This window comes from Heterodontus francisci, chromosome 8, assembly GCF_036365525.1.
Source record: "Heterodontus francisci isolate sHetFra1 chromosome 8, sHetFra1.hap1, whole genome shotgun sequence".
NCBI classification, from domain to species: Eukaryota; Metazoa; Chordata; class Chondrichthyes; order Heterodontiformes; family Heterodontidae; genus Heterodontus; species Heterodontus francisci.
In genome coordinates this window covers 98,710,629-98,732,501 of record NC_090378.1, presented here as the reverse complement: position 1 = coordinate 98,732,501, position 21,873 = coordinate 98,710,629, and the positions used below count along the sequence as shown (strand labels likewise).

Sequence of the window (21,873 nt, the reverse complement as noted above, 5' to 3'; positions counted from 1 at the left end):
GGCGACACAGTCGTTGCTGAATGTTTGGTCAGAAACAACTACTGAAGTATGAAAGATCATGAAGAGAGTTAGAGTGAAGACTGTCAGTATTAAAAAAAAAAAATTTGCTGTACCAAACCAGAATCCAATCAGTCGAATTTGTGTCCAAATCAATGTGTCAGCAAGCACAAACTTTTGTTAAGATTTAAATCATTAAACTGTCTACTCTACAAGGATAATAATCTTCCAGGGGTGAAATAGGATCTCAATTTTTACTTTCCATTGTGTTGGTTAAACTCTATCATCCACCAATGATTTAGCTCTAGTAATGCAGTTACGATAGCATAAAAGATACATTGATGTTTTATATTACATTTAATTGACAAACCTATTTATAGAAAGGTAAGGCCATCAATAAAAACATTGGCATTGCAGCAATAATTAACATGTTGATATCCATTACTTGGCAACAAAGTTGTGCTGGAATTGACTTAACTTTGAAACATCCTAGAATCAATAGCAGGAAAAGGGTAGTTCTGTGGAACAGCAGAAACTTGCTATTTTATTGGAAAGGGCTCAAACAAACTTTGCGAAGGTTTGAGAATCACTGCTAATGGATCTCTCTCTCCACATGGATCAGCTCTTTGCTGGAGTGAAACTTTGAGATTACATCCAGCTAATTCTACTGTTCAATGCAGTTATTTCTCTAGTTATGGCTTTTTTTCCCCATACAACAGCCCTTCTGAAACACGATGGATCATTACTATGCAAATAATTAAAGGATAGCACTATTATAAATAGAACAGTGTGTGAAGCATTAGATTGGCCCCTGATTGTATTGCAAGCTGGAGATTAGTTTGTTAAATTTTATAATCAAAATCAGTCCATTAATTTTAAAAGACCTGATTAATGAACTGGTTAACTAATGACTGCAGCCCGAGTTGTTTGCTTATCAGCAGTTAATTCAGATTGCATCTGAATCAACCCCTGAGCTCACTGTAAATGTATTGGCTGATGAAGCATTTTTTCTTTCATTGCCAGTTAATCTAGCTTGTGATAGCATGTCCATAAAATCGGTATGTGTGAAAGTCTATCACATTAGTCACAATTGAAAGTGTCATGCATGCAATACCTGCAAAACATTCAAACTTAATTGCCTCTCGTGTAAACAGCAACAAATAATAGCTAGATCAGAAATGTACTAAATAACAAGTAACATCTTAAAACAGGCGTTAAAAAAGTAAAAGCAAGTCAATCATTTTCTGCTGGCTTATCCTGACCTGATTACTGGCTTCTCCCCATGGGGAAGAGCTGGGGTTTTACAAACAGCTTGCCAATCTGCAACCTTTCCTCAATGAGAGCTGCTCTTCACCTCAGGATGTGGTTCTTTACAAAAATTAGGCTCTGTGGCCTTAAAGGGCAGCCTGGTTAGATCCTACCTTCCCAGTCACTACCAAGTGGTGCAAGTGGGCAATCTGCCTTCTGTCCTGGTTTCCAATAAAATAAAAGCAAAATACTGCAGATGCTGGAAATCTGAAATAAAAACAAGAAATGTAGGAAATACTCAGCAGGTCTGGCAACATCTGTGGAGAGAGAAACAGAGTTAACGTTTCAGGTTAGTGACCCTTCATCAGAACTGGCAAATGTTAGAAATGTAATAGGTTTTAAGCAAATAAAGCAGGGGTGGGGCAAGAGATAGTAATAGTGAAGGTGTTGATAGGACAGGGTCACAGAGAATCCTGGTTTTAAACCCTAGCAATTGCACAGCACCTCCTACAACAGTATGACTGAGGTGGGAAAGCATGATACAGGGAGAACTGCAAGTGGAAACCCACATCTGACCACTCTGTGGCACAACACCTCGGGGTTTCAACACACTGTGGCACTCTCCACTGTTCTTCTAACGGGAATCCCATGTATTCAGTTATCTGAGCTCATTGATGCCATTGCTTATCATGGCCTTGATGGGGAGCAGTCATTGCACTTGCATTCCGTCTACCTGAATGAGCTTCCACTGGTCACAATTGGATGCCTTACATATGGCATTAAACAGAGGAATTGTACACACACCAAGTGATCCATTTTTTAACCCATAACCACCGCGCCACAGCCTATCGTCGCCGGGACTGCAGCACAGGAATTAAACTTGTCATTCGTGATGCTTCCTGAATGAAGATAAAATATTGGCTGTCACCAGCGACAAAATGAGTAACATGTCGAATTGATTTCTCAAGGTTCTGTATGAAGAATTTGTTTGTAATTGCATACATTACACACTCCATCCCACATCCAACCATAAAACTGCAGAGCTGGAGAAATTTACTGGGTCAGTTGACGGAATATTGAGATAATCCCATTGGATTATCGATTGACAGAGTATTGTGACAATCCCCTTGGCTCATTGATTGCACTTGGTTACTTCATGTTTTGGCTGAATAAAATCTAAATTAATAAGAAGGAAATTGTATTGCTACATTTTACATAGCAGGACGTACCTTTAGCTGCCTCAGCCTTAAGCTGTAGAATACATTCCCTAACCCTCAGACTTTCTACCTTTCTCTCCTTTAAGATGCTCCTTAAAACCTACCAATGACCAAGCTTTTAGTCGCCTGTCCCGATATCTCCTTATGTATCTCTGTGTCAAATTTTATTTGATAATGCTCGTGTGAAACATCTTGGGACTTTTACCATGCAGCAAGTTGTTCAGCTGGAATATAAAATCTTTCTCTGACAGCCAGTGGCACAATCTTAGTCCATATTTTTGGATTTGGTTATTGCGTCTTTTATAGAGAACTGGCTGACCTGAAAACTGTTCTGTGAGATGACGGCCCCATCACCCAATGTTGTACCACTACCCCATTTGGTCCAGGATCATTGTTATCCTAAAGATAAACACTGAATGGGGCCTACTTGTCCAATTCACAAGCATCATAAACCACCATCACTAGATATGTATTTTCTTCAGAAAATGTGCTTGGTTAAAGAAAAACAAAAGACTTATAGTGTCTTTCCTGACCTCAGGACATCTCAAAGCGCTTTACAGCCAATGAATTACTTTGGAAATGTAGTTACCGTCACAATTTTAGGGAAATACAGCAGCAAATTTGCACACAGCAAGGATCTGCAATAGCAATGAGATAAAGACCAGTTAATCTGTTTTAGTGATGTTGGTTGAGGGATAAATATTGACAAAGGCACTGGGGAGAACTCACCTGCTCGTCTTTGAATAGTGCCATGGAATTTCTTACATGCATCTAAAAGAGTAAAATTCTTTGATTTAAATTCATTATTATGCAGTCCTTTGTCGGTAAGTGGATACATACACAAGTGTGAATGTTATGAGAACTGTAGAGTTAGTTATTAGATGTTGACCCACAATCAGTTTCTAAAAGGATAGTCTTAAAGTACACACAGCAAATATTCGAAGTAGATGGTTTACTTGGCCAGAAAGAAAAAAGTTCCCAGTGTGGCTCATTGGAGACATAAAACACCAGTGGTATGTATAAATAGTATGCAATTTCTACCAGGTCATTAGTGGTAATCAGTTAATGTGAACTTGTGTTTAGATCTTCATGATAAATCTCAAGCGTAGAACAGACAGGAGGGAACGAATGCTCCGCACACTTTACGAACAGGACATCGAGGTCAAAGTGGCAGATGCTGTAGATGGGAAGTAAGTACTGATCCTGAAGAAAATAAAATATATATAATAAGCCCATATAGATTACGTTTACCCATTACAGACTTATAGAGGAATTTTTCCAAAAGGTAGGTAGTCCCGCAGCTGGGACCGAAGGTGGAATCCGATCCCACGCAGGTGGGCGGGGAAATCTTGGGCGGCATTTTACCTGTAGCAGCCTCTTCACTGGCCACCACTGTAATGGCCATTCAATTGAGGATGGCAACTTGCCTCCCAGAGCTGCTGTCAGAGGGCCAGCAGCTTGGCAGCCTCGGCAGCACCACCGAAAGGGGTGGCCACTGCTGAAGCTGCAGGAGGAAGAGACAATTCCATGCTGAGGTGCCGTCGAAGGCCAGGTAAGTTTTTTTTAACCAAGCCGGGGCCAGGCAGACAATCCCTGGCAATTGATGGGGTGCACCCTCCAGCGGTGCTGCATAGCCATGGGGGTGACCATTGCCACCGAGGAACCCCTTTATAGGGCATGGAGTGGCCATAAAGGAGGCCCCCCATGGGAACCCGCTGGGAGGCCCCTCCTAACACTTGTAAAATGCCAGTGGGGCAGGACGTGGTCCTGAATAGGTCGCCCACCTCCGGTCAGCATGCAGCCGTGCCGGTGAAGTTTCCATTCCTGAGAATACTCCGTGGCGGTGGGAAGACGTTGAGCTCTCCTCCCAATTCCTTCCACTGCCATTCTATGAGGCCTCCCACCTCCCAGCCAGACTCCAGAGAACTAGTAAAATCCAGCCCTTAAATTCTACTGTGTTTCTTCAGTGTGTGCTTTTTTTTTGCTAAAATTTTATTCATTGGCGAAAATAAGGAAACAATTTCTGATAACTTTTCCACTTGACTTGGGTTGTCACCTTTCACCATTTGGATGGATGTTAAAATAGGCCAGCATCCCACTATTATTTCATCATGAGAAATAAACCCTACTTTGTCTTTGTGGTGCTAATTTTAAAGGCTGAATTTGTTCACAAGCATCGGGACTGCGACGTTAGGACTATAGACGTGTCCTGAGCCTTTGCATGGCCTCAGCGCGCCTGCCAGAGCACCATTATGTGGGGCAGTCTGTAATTGCCCGCTTCCGCATTCGCCGTCCAATTAAGGATGGTGGGCGGACCAAGGAAGCAGGAGGCCCAATAGGAGGGCCTGCAGTGATGTCTGGATGACCACTGCACCGGGACAGGTGAGCACTACTGGAGAAGAGGGAGACCTAGGGGGCGCCTCAAAATTGAGGTAGTCACAAAGGCCTCCCTCTTCCATGGTGAAAAAGATAACAAAGTGATGTGAGGGGCCTCAAGGTGGAGAGTTGACCCCTCCAGTAGAGTGCCTGTGGCTGCTGCTGGTCCCCTGTGAGCATTGCGGCCTACTGATGCTGCCAGTTAATTCAGCCACCCATGCCCCGTTGATCTCCTGCTGAGATGCTCCCTCTGCAGCTTTGCCAGGCTCCTAACACAGCGGGGAGGGCAGTGCAACGCCAGACAAGTTGCAGCGCTGGGGGGAAAAGGTTCCTTGATTGCGGCCTCAATTGGTTGCCTGCCTGCCTCCGTGGAGGAGGCTGCTGATTCCCATGGCAACCTGCCCCTGGCAAAGTCGCCTGGAGGTGGGGCAACATTGGGGAGCCATCCCGATGGGGTTTCCCAGAGCTTTCCCGGCTTCCCCCCACCAACCAACCCAGCTCCAAGCCAGTCTCCATGGGGCTGGGAAAATTCATCCCTAAATCTCTGCAATAGTGTGCAAATAAATATATTAGGTTACGGCTTATTTTGGGGTAATGATTTATCAAGCACCCATGTTTATTTTTCCATTTATTTCAGTAGCAGCATTGGATCTCAGGGACAAGTAGAGAGAGAAAAAAGGGAATATCTCACCGGGAAATAAAATGTAATGACCCAAACCTGCTGGAATGAGATAGATAGAGATTGCTGAAGAAGAGTTAGGTTCAGGTTGTGGTCAGCTGGAAATGGGGATGAAATAAGAAGCAATGGTGCTAAGCCAGCTATTGGAACCCAGCAGATCTTGGTCTTGCCAAGGTTCAGATGACTTGATATTGGACAAACAGGCTTGAGGTTTATGCTGCAGCCAGTATGCATCACCATCGGCTCAGAACAGGTTTTCAAACAGTGATCCACATGCCATCAAACAATACAGTAATAAAAACAAGAAATGCTGGAATCACTCAGCAGGTCTGGCAGCATCTGTGGAAAGAGAAGCAGAGTTAACGTTTCGGGTCAGTGACCCTTCATCGGAACTGACAAATATTAGAAAAGTCACAGGTTATAAGCAAGTGAGGTGGGGGTGGGGCAAGAGATAACAAAGGAGGTCTAGATTGGACCAGGCCACATAGCTGACCAAAAGGTCACGGAGCAAAGGCAAACAATATGTTAATGGTGTGTGGAAAGACAAAGCATTAGTACAGATTAGGTGTAAATACACTGAATATTGAACAGCAGCAAGTGCAAACCTGAAAAAAAACCACAGAAAAAAAATACAGTAATATAAGATTGACAAACCTACATTGCAAACCTTCCACTGGATCTGGTGCAGTAGAACTGGGGCATGATATCAACAGTAAAAACTGCAGGCTCTGTTTTCATTCCAAGTTATTCCACACCATGGAGGGCTCATTCCATATTGTGTCTTTAAAGGAATAGGGTACAATAATGTGACACATGTTTCATATTGACAGAGCCCTCAACACAAGCCACCTGAAAGCACTTAATATTGAAATGTTGCCAGGGTATCATGATCCTTACTCAGGAAGAATACTGACACGGGGAGAAATAGGCTGCTTTCTGAGCCATTATTACATCTGGAAAGAGGTAAGAAGATTATCTTAATGTATACTTTCACACATTTGAGGTGTATGTAGATGTGTTGTCACATAAAATGTGTTTATCTAACTCCAAAGATTCCATTAGAGCTCCCAGTGCTTTTGAATGGTCTATCACTTGAGGTAAATGCTTCTGGATAGCTTATCTTGCTCTTGTAGAAACATCAATTCAGAAGCCAAATTACTTAGCGTTTATTATGTTGAGAGTGAGACTTGCAATTTTTTCTATAAAGTGTATGCCCCCTCTCCTCCCTCCTCCATCTGTGACAGAGATAGGGATCTGTCCTGCTCAGATTAGAACATTTCAGTTATGTAGGAAATCTGCACTATATCCAGCATGACCCAGGGTAAGAAGGATTGATTGTTATCCCTGTGGTGTGATACGTCCCATTTACAACTTGCATAAAGTTACATTTTGGTTCACAAGAGGCACAGACCTATTTATCAAAGCTGCCTCTTGAGATGAGCATGAGTGAAGAGTTTTGGGAGACAGCCTTTACAGTAACATCATCTGCCATCTGAGGCAGAGTGGGCCTAGATGATCCAATCCTACTCTTCTACCAACATCTCTCTGAAATTCAAAAGATTTTAAGCAAGTAAAGCGGGGGTGCGGCAAGAGATAACAAACTAGAAGGTGTTGATAGGACAAGGTCACAGAATAGCTGACCTGAAGGTCATGGAGCAAAGGCAAACAATATGTTAATGGTGTGCTGAAAGACAAAGCATTTCTACAGATAGAGTGTTAATGGACTGAAAATTGAATAGCCACAAGCACAAACATGAAAAAGAAGCACAGTGGGTAGGCACAGTAGAAACAAACTGAACAAACTAAAATAAAATAAACACAAAAAAGAAAAAATAACTAAAAATAAAAGTAAAATGGTGGGCCCGTCATGCTCTGAAATTTTTGAATTCAATATTCAGTCCGGCAAGCTGTAGCGTGCCTAATCGGTAAATGAGATGCTAGGACAGAGATGTGAGCCTGAGAGCAGGGGGGTGAGTTGAAATGGCCAGCAACTGGAAGCTCGGGGTCATGCTTTCGGACTGAGCAGAGGTATTCCGCAAAGCGGTCACCCAGCCTGCGTTTGGTCTCCCCAGTGTAGAGGAGATCATATTGTGAGCAACGAATACAGTATACTACATAGAAAGAAGTAAATCACTGCTTCACCTGAAAGGAATGTTTGGGGCCTTGGATAGTGAGGAGAGAAGAGGTAAATGGGCAGGTATTACACCTCATGCGATTGCAGAGGGAGGTGCCGTGTGAAGGGACGAGGTGGTGGGGGTAATGGAGGAGTGGACCAGGGTGTCGCGGAGGGAATGATTCCTTTGGAAGCTGACAGAGAAAGGGAGAGGAAGATGCCTTTGGTAGTGGCATCACGCTGGAGATGGCGGAAATGACGGAGGATGTGGAGGCTGGTGGGGTGGAAAGTGAGGACAAGGGAAACCCTGACCCGGTTCTGGGAGGGAGGGGAAGGGGTGAGGGTAGAGGTGCGGGAAATGGGCCGGACACGATTGAGGGCCCTGTCAACCACAGTGGTGGGGGAATCCTCGGTTGAGGAAAAAGGAAGACATATCGGATGCGCTGTACTAATGCTTTGTCTTTCAGCGCACCATTAACATATTGTTTGTCTTTGCTCCATGACCTTCTGGTCAGTTATTCTGTGACCTTGTCCTATCAACACCTCTTTTGTTATCTCTTGCCCCACCCCCACTTTACTTGCTTCAAATCTTTTACATTTCTTATATCTGCCAGTTCTGAAGAAGGGTCACTGACCTGAAACATTAACTCTGCTTCTCTCTCCACAGATCCTGCCAGACCTGCTGAGTATTTCCAGCATTTCTTGTTTTTATTTCAGATTTCCAGCATCCGTAGTATTTTGCTTTTATTTCTCTGAAATTGTTTTCTTAGAAAATGTGCAAGCTTGCTGTGGGGAATTGTTAATCTCTAATCATTCCTGTTGCCTCTAGGAGGAATAGTGGACTTCTGTTTGGAGGCTTCCCCATGGTGACAGAACCTAAATAAAGATCTTACTGGATGCGGGATCATAGACATGAATCCGCATCCCAGCACTTGATGCATTAACATGTTCACCCTCCAGCTCAATGTTATAATTCTCACCAATCTTTTGAATGTCAGCTTTTCTCCCTGTTGTGACAGATTGTAACTTTATAGCTGTAATGCGTAGATGAAAAGTCAGATAATTAATCTCCTCATAAAACCACCCAACATACAAGGCTATTTGATAGCATGACCTGTCTGTAGACTGCTGCAGTGTAATACAGACCTCTGTACATAACCCATTGTGAAAGATTTTGGATCAACAGAGAAATGAATTTGTTTGGTTTGTAGCTGTTAACCATTTTATACAGCAGATACATTAGAATTAAGCTCCTTTCAATCGCGGTCTGAATCTCCTAGCTTGCATCTAATGCCTATTCAATTTGGACATCAGTACAGTGCATCAGTTGGACAAATGCCAAAACAGAACCAGATATCATCTCTCATTCTGAGGATAAAAACATTTTTTTTTGATTGGTTGATTTGTACCATTAATATAATGCCTGTGTATTTATTGGGGAATGCTGGGAAAATTTACCAGCCCCTCCAGCACTGCCACTTGTCATGACCTCAGATACTAGCTTTACAGCTTTGCTGATGTACAATGTACATGTACTGAGCTGACAACAAGACGTGACTTGAGTTATGCATCACCAGATACGAGTGAATCCACAATCTTTTTCCAATGTCTATTGTACAATTAGCTGTCTGTTTTGACATGTTGAACAAAATATCCCTCTTTGTGAATTATCAAAATTGATGGGTTGAGAATTTCATCCTTCACATTTAAAACAGCAGGTTTGGACACCTGGACAAATAGCAACTGACCTCAGTCATTAAATTAAATGAGAACTGCTGTTGGAAACTAGAAGCTATTTAACAAAGATAGCGCCACCTATGCTGGGAGCAAGGGACTACCTTCAACCACAGCAGGGGTTAGTTAGTTCATTAATATTTAAATTTGATCCTTATAAAAAATTTGAAAGACAGTTATTGAAATAAATAATTTAAGAGCAAGGGAGGACAACTAGCTGAGTTACTCTTGCAGAGAGCTGTCATGGACATGATGGGCCAAATGGCCACATACAATCATGGAAATTTACAGCACAGAAGGAGGCCATTCGGCCCACAAGTAGCCATCCATCCTAATCCCACTTTCCAGCTCTTGGTCTGTAGCCTTGTAGGTTCTTCAGGTGCATATCCAAGTGCTTTTTAAATGTTATGAGGGTTTCTGCCCCTACCACCCTATCAGGCAGTGATCTGATCACCACCACCCTCCGGTGAAACAATTTCCTCTTGAATCCCCTAACTTATCCTAAATCCTTGCTCTCAGCATAGGTTATGGACCCCCTAACCAAGAGGAATAAGGTCTTCCTATCCATTCTATCTAGACCCCTCATAATTTTGTACACTTCAATTAGGTCTTCCCTCAGCCTCCTCTGTTCCAAAGAAAACAACCCTAGCCTATCCAGTCTTTCCTCATAACTAAAATTCTCTAGTCCAGGCAACATCCTCTGCACCCTCTCCAGTCCAATCACATATTTTCCATAGTGCAGTGAACAGAACTGCACGTAGTACTCCAGCTGTGACCGGACTAGTGTTTTATACAGTTTCAGCATAACCCTCCAGCTCTTATATTCTGTGCCTCAGCTAATAAAGGCAAGTATCCCGTATGCCTTCTTGCCTTAAGTACCTGTTCAGCCACTTTAGGGCTCTGTGAACATGCACTCCAAGGTCCCTCTGTTCCTCTACATTTCTCAGTATCCTCCCATTTATTGTGTATTCCCTTGCCTTGTTAGCCTTCCCCAAATGCATTACCTCACACTTCTCCGGACTGAACTCCATTTGCCATTCTTCCGCCCACCTGACTAGTCCATTCAGATCTTCCTGCGGTTTACAACTTTCTTCTTCATTATCAACCATAGGGCCAATTTTTGTATGATTTGCAAACTTCTTAATCACACCCCCTACATTCAAGTCCAAATTATTGATATATACCACAAAAAGCAAGGGACCTAGTACTGAGCCCTGCAGAGCCCCAGTGGAATCAGTCTTCCAGTCATAAAAACACCCATCGACCATTACCCTTTGCTTGCTGTCTCTGAGTCAATTTTGGATTCAATTTGTCTCGGATCCCATGGGCTTTTAGTTTCGTGACCAGTCTGCCATGTGGGAGCTTATCGAAATCCTTGATAAATCCATATAGACTACATCAAATGCACTTGCATTGACCCTCCTTGTTACCTCCTCAAAAAATTCAATCATGATAGTCAGACACGACCTTCCCTGAACAAATCTATGCTGACTGTCTTTGATTAATCCGTATCTTTCTAAATGAAGATTTTTCCTGTCCCTCAGAATATTTTCCAATTATTTTCCCACCGCTGAGGTTAGGCTGACTGGCCTGTAACTACACGGTCTATCCCTTTCTCCCTTTTTAAACAATGGTACAACATTCGCTATCCTCCAGTCCTCAGGCACCACACCTGTAGCCAGAGAGGATTGAAAAACGATGGCTAGATACATTTCATCCAGACTTGGGGATAAATCCACTTTCAAAGATGTTAAACCCCTTAATATTTCCTCTATCACGATGTTAATTTCATCTAATATTTCACATTTCTCCTCCCTGATTGCAATGTCTGCATCATCCCTCTCTTTTGTGATTCAGGCGTGAAGTATTCATTAAGAACCCTACCAATGTTCTCCTCCTCTACAAACACACAACACACACACGTTACCCTTGTAGTCCCTAATAGGCTGTACTCTTTCTTTAGTTATCCTTTTGCTCTTTGTTTATTTATAAAGCATCTTTAGGTTTTCCTGGATTTTACATGCCAATATTTTTTCATGTCCTCTCTTCGTTTTCCCAATTTCTTTTTTAATTTCACCCCCACACTCCTCTAGGTTTTCTGCAGTATTGAGCTCTTGGTACTGTGATAATGTTCCCTTTTTTTCTTTCTATTTAAGCTTTCTTTCTTTAAGCCCCGTGACATCCAGGGGGCTCTGGATTTGTTAGTCCCACCCTTTTTCTTTAAGGGAACATACTTGCTCCAACCCCTCATTATCACTTCCTTGAATACCTCCCACTGATCTGGCACTGTTTTACCCTCAAATAACTGTTTCCAAATCACACCTTAGCTTAGTAAAATTAGTTTTTGAATTTTTGTTCGTGGTCTATCTTTGTCCTTTACAACTACCCTAAATCTAATGGAATTATGATCACTTTCACCAAAGTGCTCCCCAACTGATACCCCTTCCATCTACCCAGCTTCATTCCCTAAAACTAAATCCTGAGCCGCCCCCTCTCTCATTGAGCTTGCTACGTATTGGCTAAAAGGTTCTCCTGAAGGCATTTTCAGAATTATGCTCCATCTGTGGCTTTCATGCTAATTCTATCCCAGTTAATATTAGGGTAGTTGAAATCCCCAAATATGAGTACTATATTGTTTTTGCACTTCTCAGAGATTTGCCTCCATATTTGCTCTTCTATCTCCCTCTGGCTGAATGGGGGTCTATAGTACACTCCCAGTAGAGTGATTGCCCCTTTTTTGTTCTTCAGTTCAAACCATATGACCTCATTTGATGATCCTTCCACCATATCATCCCTCCTCACAGCCATGATTGTTTCTTCAATCAATGTTGTGTCCCCTTCCTTTTTTATCCCCCTCTCTATCTCATCCGAAAACCCTGTAACCAGGAATGTTCAGCTGGCATTTCTGCCCTTCTTACATCTATGTCTCAGTAGTAGCTATATTATCATACTCCCATGTGTCAATCTATGCTCTAAGCTCATCTACCTAATTTCCTAGACTTCTTGCATTGAAGTAAATACCATTTAGCACTGCCAAACTCCTTGATGGGCTGAATTTTATTATCGTACCATACATTGCAGTGGCGCGCTTTGACGTTGGCGGCCTTCAGGCATGGAAGCGCACCACTGAGCCCCCACAATATTTCAATGTCATAGAGGGGGCAGCCACTCCGTCCCCGAGAACGGCATCCGCAGCCAACACGCAGGCGCTGGTGCCATTTTAAAGGGCTTCAAACCTTCAGCAAAAATTTTAATTTTTAAAGAGAAACTATTGTTCATTTAAAGAAAAGCTGGAGGCCCTTTCCCAAACCCCCTAATGATTTTTTTTTTAGAGGCCAATATGACAAACATTAACTTTATTCCCACCCGAACGTCCCCCCTACCTCGTCAGATTTACCCTTCAACCCTTCCCACCATCCCCACAGCCAATAAAAAAGGTTATTCCCACTACCCCCCAACTTCTGCCCTGATAATTTCAGTCCTCCGCCCTCCCCACCAGTATCTTGCCTCAGAACACCGAATGAAGTTCCAAAGGCACGCAAGTTGCAGCTGGCGGCTGTAAAATCAGCATAGGACAGCCGCTGGGCCAAAGTAAGTTGATTGGCATCTTTTCTTAATTAATTTTAATATTTAAATGAAGGCCCCGCCACTTGGTGGCGGGTGTGGCGCACCAAGGCCACGCCATCACCTGTAAAATGCGGCAGGGCCTTCTCGCTGTCGGGGGTCGTGGCAGACTGCTCCCACAAGTATTTTCTGGCCCCCCCCCCCGCCATGACCCCTGACGTCCAGAGGCTGGTAAAATTCAGCCCGATGTCTATTTTCTTAACTTTTCTTCCTCTGCCTTCTAGACATGCTTACTAACTTTCTGCCATCCATTTACAACTTTTCTTCTCTCGCTTCTGAATCTACTCTCAGGTTCCCATCCCCCTGGCAAGCTAGTTTAAACCCTTCCCAATAGCACTAGAAAAGTCCCCTGCAAAGGTATTGGTCCCAGCCCTGTTGAGGTGCAACCCGTCCAGCTTCTACAGGTTCCACCTTCCCAGAAGCAGTCCCAGTACATCAGGAATCTAAAGCCCTCCCTTCTGCACCATCTCTCCAACTATGCATTCATCTGCTCCATCATCCTATTTCTGTGCTCACTCACACATAGCACTGGGAATAATCCATAGATTACCACATTTGAGGTCTTGCTTTTCAATCTCTCTCCTAGATCCCTAAACTCTGCCTTCAGGACCTCATCGCCTTTTCTGCCTATATCATTGGTGCTAATTTGGACCATGACACTGGCTGTTCATTCTACCCCTGAGAATGTTCTGGAGCCACTCAGTGACCTCCTTGACTCTAGCACCAGAGAGGCCTGTCTGTTCCACTCACTAGCGAATCCCCTATGACTATTGTTCTTCCACTCTTCTTCCTTCCCCCCTGTGCAGCTGAGCCACCCATTGTGCTGTGGACTTGGCTCTCCCTGCAAACCCCAAAGGAACCAAGTATTCAGAACTGAATACCAATTGGAGAGAATGATGCACTCATGGGATACCTGCCCTGCCTGCCTGGTCCTCCTGGCCCTTCTGGAAGTCACTCATTCCCTCTCTGTTTACACATTTTTAAGCAAGTGGGTGACCACCTCCAGAAATGTGCTTTCCACAAAGTGCTCAGCCTCACAGGTGCCCCGTAGTGACTCCACCTGCCTTTCAAGCTCCGAAACCTGGAGTTTGAGCTGCTTTGGCTGGTGACCTTTCCTGCACATGTGGCATCCAGGCCATGAGAGTCATCCAGGAGTTCCCACATGGAACAAAATGTGTATTCCACAGGGATGAGGTTCCCTGCCATGCCTCTCTCTGTGTTGTAGCCATTCTATGATTCTAAATACACCATTTCAGCTATTTTAAATTTGGGAGTTAAACATGTGCCAGTTCCCAGAGAAAAATGTTCTTATTTTAGTAAATATGCTCATTAGCGGTGGCAAATAGGAACAAAGGAGGCCATTTAGTTCCTCAAGCCTGTTTGCCATTCAATTAGATCATGATTAATCTGTATTTTAACTTAATTTACAAGCCTTGGTTCTGTATCCCTTAATACCCTTGCCTAACAAAAATCTATCAATCTCCATTTAGAGATTTGCAATTGACTTCAATCTCAGCTGCTTCTTGGGGGAGAGAGTTCCAGATTTCCACAACCCTTTGTGTGAGGATGTGCTCCCTGATTTCACCCCTGAAAGTCTAGCTCTAGTATTAAGGTTATGCCCCGTTGTTCTGGACTCTCCCACCAGAGGAAATAGTTTCTCTCTATCTACTCTATCAAATTCTGTAACTATCTTAAACACCTCAACTAGATCAGCTCTTAGTCTTCCATAACATCTACAAGACACAAGTCAGGAGTATGATGGAATATTCTCCACTTGCCTGGATGAGTGCAGCTCCAACAACATTCAAGACGCTCGACACCATCCAGGACGAAGCAACCCATTTGATCAGCATCCCATCCACCATCAATATTCATTCCCTCCACCACCGACGCACAGTGGCAGCAGCGTCTACCATCTACAAGATGCACTGCAGCAATGCACCAAGTCTCCTTCAATAGCACCTTCCAAACCTGCGACCTCTACCAACTAGAAAGACAAAGGCAGCAGACGCATGGGAACATCACCACCTTCAAGTTCCCCTCCAAGCAACACACCATCCTCACTTGGAATTATATCACTGTTCCTTCATTGTCGCTGGGTTAAAAACCTGGAACTCCATTCCTAACAGCACTGTGAGTGTATCTACACCACATTGACTGTACCAGTTGAAGAAGGCAGCTCATCACCACCTTCTCAATGGCAATTAGGCAAGGGTAATAAATGCTGGCCTTGCCACCAACGATCACATCCCATGAGCGAATTTACAAAAACTTAAAGCAATATAAGTCTTGTCTGTGCAACAAAACGGGTTTAAATGTTCTGTCTTTTTCATTCAGGTCATTGACCGAGGACTAGAGAAGGTTCTCGTCTTAGAAGATGACAATAGGTTTCAGCCACATTTTCGAAGAAAGATAACAAAGCTAATGGAAGATATCGAGGAGAATCAGCTGAACTGGGACCTGATGTGAGTCTGATTGCATAACAACTGATTAAAGACTTGAGATTCAGCATTACAGAACCTGTCTGTTTTTACCACTGTTTTCTAAATTAGATTTCTACAGTACCTGGAGAGATGGTACACTTTAACTAGTAACCCTCATTTCTTGTATACGTTGAGGTGACTACATTAGATTAGAGATACAGCACTGAAACAGGCCCTTCGGCCCACCGAGTCTGTGCCGACCATCAACCACCCATTTATACTAATCCTACACTAATCCCATATTCCTACCAAACATCCCCATCTGTCCCTATATTTCCCTACCACCTACCTATACTAGTGACAATTTATAACGGCCAATTTACCTACCAACATGTCGCAGTTTGTCTTGAACTGGAGGGAAGCTCGGTGTGTTTATGTCGCCCGGGGATATTCCCAGCGATGGGAATGGCAGGGGATCGGCTGCCTGCCGACCGGAGGTGGTCAGCCAATTAAGCAGCCTTTAAAAACGAAAATGACTGGAAAACACTCAGCAGAACAGGCAGCGTCAGTGGAGGGAGAAATAAAGTTTATCTTTCGGGTCAATGACCTTTCGTCTGAACTGGAAGAAATTAGAGATTTGGCGGCACAGTGGCGCAGTGGTTAGCACCGCAGCCTCACAGCTCCAGCGACCCGGGTTCGATTCTGGGTACTGCCTGTGTGGAGTTTGCAAGTTCTCCCTGTGTCTGCGTGGGTTTCCTCCGGGTGCTCCGGTTTCCTCCCACATGCCAAAGACTTGCAGGTTGATAGGTAAATTGGCCATTAGAAATTGCCCCTAGTATAGGTAGGTGGTAGGGAAATATATAGGGATAGGTGGGGATGTGATAGGAATATGGGATTAGTGTAGGATTAGTGTAAACGGGTGGTTGATGGTCGGCACAGACTCGGTGGGCCGAAGGGCCTGTTTCAGTGCTGTATCTCTAAACTAAACTAACAGTTTTAAGAAAGTACAGAGCTAGGGAGAAGGGGAGAGGGGGAGGAGGAGGAAAAAATACAAGGAAAAGCCTGTGATAGGGTGGAGGGTAGGATGGATTAAATTATTGGAAGAGGGTTGGGGTCAGAGGAAGGATTGGGAAGAGCGTTGGTTTTCTAAGAGTTGTTGAAGCTTGCAATCCTTGACAGCTGTAAAGAAGAAACAAGTTTTTTGTTCAAGCGCCTGATAAAGAAAAGGATGAAATGGAACTGCGGACTTGGCCAACTCTGAAATAGAGTGAGTCCATGCTGCTGAAGTCTTATCTGTTCAGCCATCCATAGGAGGTGTTGAGGGTTGTGTGTGTGTGTGTGTTTCCTTGCCTGGGTTTAAATGTCCCACTGGAGACTGAAGCTATCTGTTTAACAATATATTTTATATAATGTATGTTAAATGTTAAGCACGCACCTGCTGCTTGTAAAGAGGCATCTACACTTTTCAGTTGCTGGCTGTGTGCATTATTACAAATTTGCAGCAAAGTGGCATTGGAGCACACCTTTTGTATGAGACTCATCATAACCAGAAACCTCAAATATAATGGCTTTGTCGGTGCAAGGTGCTGTTTTTATAGTACTCTATAGATTCCAAGTAGGGACTCAATTTATTGGCCTCAATCTCAGACTACACTGTTGTTTTAAAAAAGGTATTGTCCATCATTGGGTAAATATTATTTTCTCTGTGAACTGATTAATGCCAAAATGCTATGGTTTGTGCATTATTTGGCCATTTCTTTACCAGTGGTAAATCTTGTGTCCAGCATTTCACAGCAAAAGATTATAACAGAGATATGAAATTGTTGATTGAAAGCAGATGTTAAAATAAGTGAGCATGCTCTGCTATATCAATGTGAGAAATGGAAATTATTCTAATGTTCCAATTTCCATTAACTGGACAATCCAGCTCACCATATGGATAGAAGCTTCTATCATTTTTAAAGAGTCGAGGGCAATGATTTTCTTTCACTCCATTCACGCTGAAAAATGGGGAAATTGCAGTTCACTGGCTGGCTGAGGCCTACTTGAACTGATTTTCAAGAGGACCTTGAAATAGGTGGCCAGCGCACCTATCTGCAACAATATTTCAGTTGGTGCCTTATCTGTTTATAGGACATGGTGCAATTTTCTAGTACCAGCAGGCAGATATGTGTGGAGTGACATTCTGCCCTTTATTACTGGGCACAGAGCGGCCTAACCAGCTATGCTTGAAGGGGCCGCTGGAGGCTGCTCTCAAAACAGCAATGAAAAAGAGGTGGCTTTGATTTTTGATAGGCTCGGAGATGCAATTATACAATTTTTCAGGATCTTTATAGGCATAATATAGGCTTAGCATTAATCTCCATGCTTTCATAATTTTAAGAAATGCCCTTGGATATGGCTCAACGCAGGCTTTTTATTTGAATATTTATTTCAAAAAACGCCTTCAACTTCTGGGGACGATCTGATGTGGCAGGCGAGCATTGGCCTTTGAGTTCTGACTGTTGATTCCAATCCACCCTAGGCTAATGGGATGAATGTCTGCTCTGCTGACTGTAATGATCTGAAGAGAATTGAGTGTGGGCAGTCTCAGTTTAGCTTTTAGGCAGAATGAGCTCACGGCTGAAAATCTCCTCCTTAAATCAGTGCTAAATCAGGAATGTCATTCAGTGAGACCATAGGATGGTGCAGTAGATGCTGCCCTTCTAAATTTGGGCTGAAGCACTTTGGGCCTTTACTCTGCATTCAGCCGTGTTCATCCATCTGACCTAGGAGCAGTCGATCCTGGCACTGGATGGAAAGAATGGAAAGTGCTTCTTTCGGTTTACAACTTGAATAAAATAAATGACATTTTACTTCAGAGTGCCTGACTTACCGGTCAGAGCTACAACCGTCATGTCATTCCTGAGGTTCAAATAATAAGGCTCTGTACGGGAAACTTGGAATAGAAGATGAGCAATGCAATGCTATAAATCAATGGTCAGCCTCAAACTATATGAAGATAATGGTTTCAATTGGAAGACCAATCACTGTCAGGTCAAAGCAAGTGAGTATGGTGAATACTCAATGTTTAGATTAGAGATACAGCACTGAAACAGGCCCTTCAGCCCACCGAGTCTGTGCCGAACATCAACCACCCATTTATACTAATCCTACACGAATCCCATATTCCGACCAAACATCCCCACCTGTTCCTATATTTCCCTACCACCTACCTATACTAGTGACAATTTATAATGGCCAATTTACCTATCAACCTGCAAGTCTTTTGGCTTGTGGGAGGAAACCGGAGCACCCGGAGAAAACCCACGCAGACACAGGGAGAACTTGCAAACTCCACACAGGCAGTACCCGGAATCGAACCTAGGTCGCTGGAGCTGTGAGGCTGCGGTGCTAACCACTGCGCCACTGTGCCGCCCTGTTCTTGAGTATTCCTTTAAGTTAATATTGTTCGTACTATTTTTCATTATATCTATGATCTTGAAAATTTTGCCCAATTACACTTTAGGAGTATTTTTCTTTCAACACTCTTGTTCGGTTATCTATGCATCATACTGAGTTTAGGATCTAGAGTAGATGCAGGACTATATTTAACCTGTTTTGATCTACTCTTTTCCCACAAAGTCACTTACATTTTCCATTGGTGTTTTTACTTCAGCTACATTGGTCGAAAGCGGATGCAAGTGGAACAGCCAGAAAAGTCTGTACCTGGCATTATGAACCTAGTAGAAGCAGATTATTCCTACTGGACGTTGGCCTATGTCATATCCCAGAAAGGAGCCAAAAAACTGGTGGCAGCTGAGCCTTTTGGGAAAATGTTGCCAGTGGATGAATTTTTACCCATCATGTACAATAAACATCCAGTGTAAGTAAATATCATGTCTGGGCAGTGGGCAGGAAGAGGGGGGCGTGGTTAAGCAGTGAAGAGAACAGCAATGGGCATCCTAACCATAAATAGCATCTGTTGAGAAAAATAGTATTAGAGGTGCAAGTGTCTGACGACTTCTACAGTAGAGATGGTTCTTTATGGGTGGTAGACTTGGTGAAGCTCACAATAGCAGTGGACTACTGGAATCTCATTGATGAGGCCTGAATTTAAATTGGATCTAACCTGACAATCACCCTCAATTGACTGGTTGTTCACAGCAGGTAGGTTCACTCGCTGTCAGCCAGATTGTTTGCCAAGGCACTTTTCCACCTGTCAAGTACTTCATCTGAGGTGGAAAGATGCTGTTAGGAAGTACTTATACATTCCTGTTACTATCACAAATTGGTCTTGACAAAACTGCTGTTAAATAAAGCTCAGATCCCATCCTACTAGATTGCCGAGATTCAAACTTATAACCCTCCCCCATAATAAAAACAGAAAGTACTGGAAAAACTCAACAGGTCTGGCAGCATCTGTGGAGAGAGAAGCAGAGTTAACGTTTCAGGTCAGTGACGCTTCTTCAGAACTGGCAGATATAAGAAATGTAAAAGATTTAAAGCAAGTAAAGCGGGGGTGGGGCAAGAGATAACAAAGGAGAAGGTGTAGATAGGACAAGGTCGCAGAATAGCTGACCAGAAGGTCATGGAGCAAGGGCAAACAATATGCTAATGGTGTGCTGAAAGACAAAGCATTAGTACAGATAGGGTGTGAATGGAGTGAAAACTGAACAGCCACAAGCACAAACATGAAAAAAAACAGTGGGTAGGCACGGTAGAAACAAACTGAACAAACTAAAATATAATAAACACAAAAAACAAAAGACAAAAGAAAAAATAACTGAAGATAAAAGTAAAGTGGGGGGCCCGTCATGCTCTGAAATTATTGAACTCAATGTTCAGTCCAGCAGGCCGTAGTGTGCCTAATCTCCCATAGACAGTCACAGACTTGACATACATTCACAGAAAGGGTAGTTAAAAATCTGGAACTGTCTTCCCCCAAGAAGCTGTTGAGGTTGGGGGTCAACTACAAATTTCAAAACTGAGATTGATAGATTTTTGTTAGGCAATAGTATTAAGAGATATGGAACAAAGGCAGGTGGATGGAGTTAGACTACATATCAGCCATGATCTAACTGAATGGCAGAACATGCTCAAGGGGCTAAATGGCCTACTCCTGTTCTTATGTTCCTAGCTCATATTCCAAAGTAGACCTCCCACTCTTTCAAATATGCCAACCCCAATGACGGAGTGAGTAAGCACCACCATGTAATGTAGCTCCAAACCATATACATTGGGCAAATTCTAGGTTTAACTGCTGCTTTGTGCTGGTCCACGTGATCTCAACTTGGTTAACACAAAAGGTTCAAGTTGGCATCAACATCCTCGAGCTAAGGAGATGCAAAATCAGCTATGGCATCTGCTTCTGATAGCTACCTAGCAATCGATTACGAGAAGGGTGAGCTTGTCGATGCTGGGTGAGGATAAGATAGGATTTAGTACTCACTGTCTATGCTCAGAAGGGAAGAATGACCAATTGGGATGGGATATTAGAGGATTCCTGGTAGCTCTACTACTGGACCCTAACATAAATTACTGGCTTCTGGAGAATTACTGGCTTCTGGAGAATAGGCAGAAACTCAAAGAAGGAAATAAAAGTGGTGATTCAAGGAGTGGTGTTTACAGGAGGTGAAGGGCAGAAAAATCACAGTTCTAATTCTAGATAGAAAATCATGGGCTTCAGGCGCACAATTCCTAAACTGCTCTCCAGGATTGCTGCTCCTTGCCGGAAGTATCTAATCATGGAATCAGTCCTAAAATGTTCCCACCCAATTAAACTGCAGTAGGTTGAGTCCATGCTCCTGCTGCACCTTACAGGCACACAGGCTGTTAGAGGAGTGAAAACTTCCTGGGCAGTGAACTTTGGCTACTATCCAGATTGATAAGAAAACAGGTCGAATCTCATAAAAACAAGTGAAACTGATCCAGGATAAATACTCAGAGAATTTTACATTTTAGAGCACAATAACAGGCCATTCGGCCCAAATAGTCTATGCCAGTGTCTATGTTCCACATCAGCCTCCTCCTACCCTACTTCATGTAACTCCATCAGCATATCCTTCTATTCTTTTCTCCCTCATATACTTATCTAGCTTCCCCTTAAATGCTAAGTGATTTGTCTCAACTACTCCATGTGATAGAGATTTCCACATTCAAACCACTCTTTGGGTCAAGAAGTTTCATCTAAATTCCCTACTGGATTTATTATTGACTATCTTGTATTTAGCTTCACTAGTTTTGATCTCCTCCATAAGTGGAAATATCTTCCCTACTTTTACTCCATCAAACTCCTTCAAAATCTTAAAAGATATCTATCACGTTACCCCGCATTCTTCTCTTTTCTAGAGAAAAGAACCCCAGCCTGTTCAATCCTTCCTGATAGTTATAACCTTTTAGTTTTGGTATCATACCTGTTAAATCTTTTTTGCCCCTTGGACCTCTATATCCTGTTATCCAACCAAAGTTCTGTACAAGTTT

At 43.1% G+C, this 21,873-nt stretch overlaps 1 protein-coding gene across 1 annotated transcript in view; it reads left to right on the top strand.

The window, feature by feature from the left end:
- LOC137373055 (procollagen galactosyltransferase 2-like) overlaps window positions 1-21,873 on the top strand; it is a 245,203-nt gene that overhangs the window by 209,395 nt on the left and 13,935 nt on the right. Inside the window, exons 8-11 of the mRNA XM_068037824.1 lie at window positions 3,546-3,652; window positions 6,348-6,480; window positions 15,326-15,453; window positions 19,070-19,276. Coding sequence (XP_067893925.1) covers window positions 3,546-3,652; window positions 6,348-6,480; window positions 15,326-15,453; window positions 19,070-19,276 — 575 coding nt within the window. The remainder of the gene's footprint in view (window positions 1-3,545; window positions 3,653-6,347; window positions 6,481-15,325; window positions 15,454-19,069; window positions 19,277-21,873) is intronic.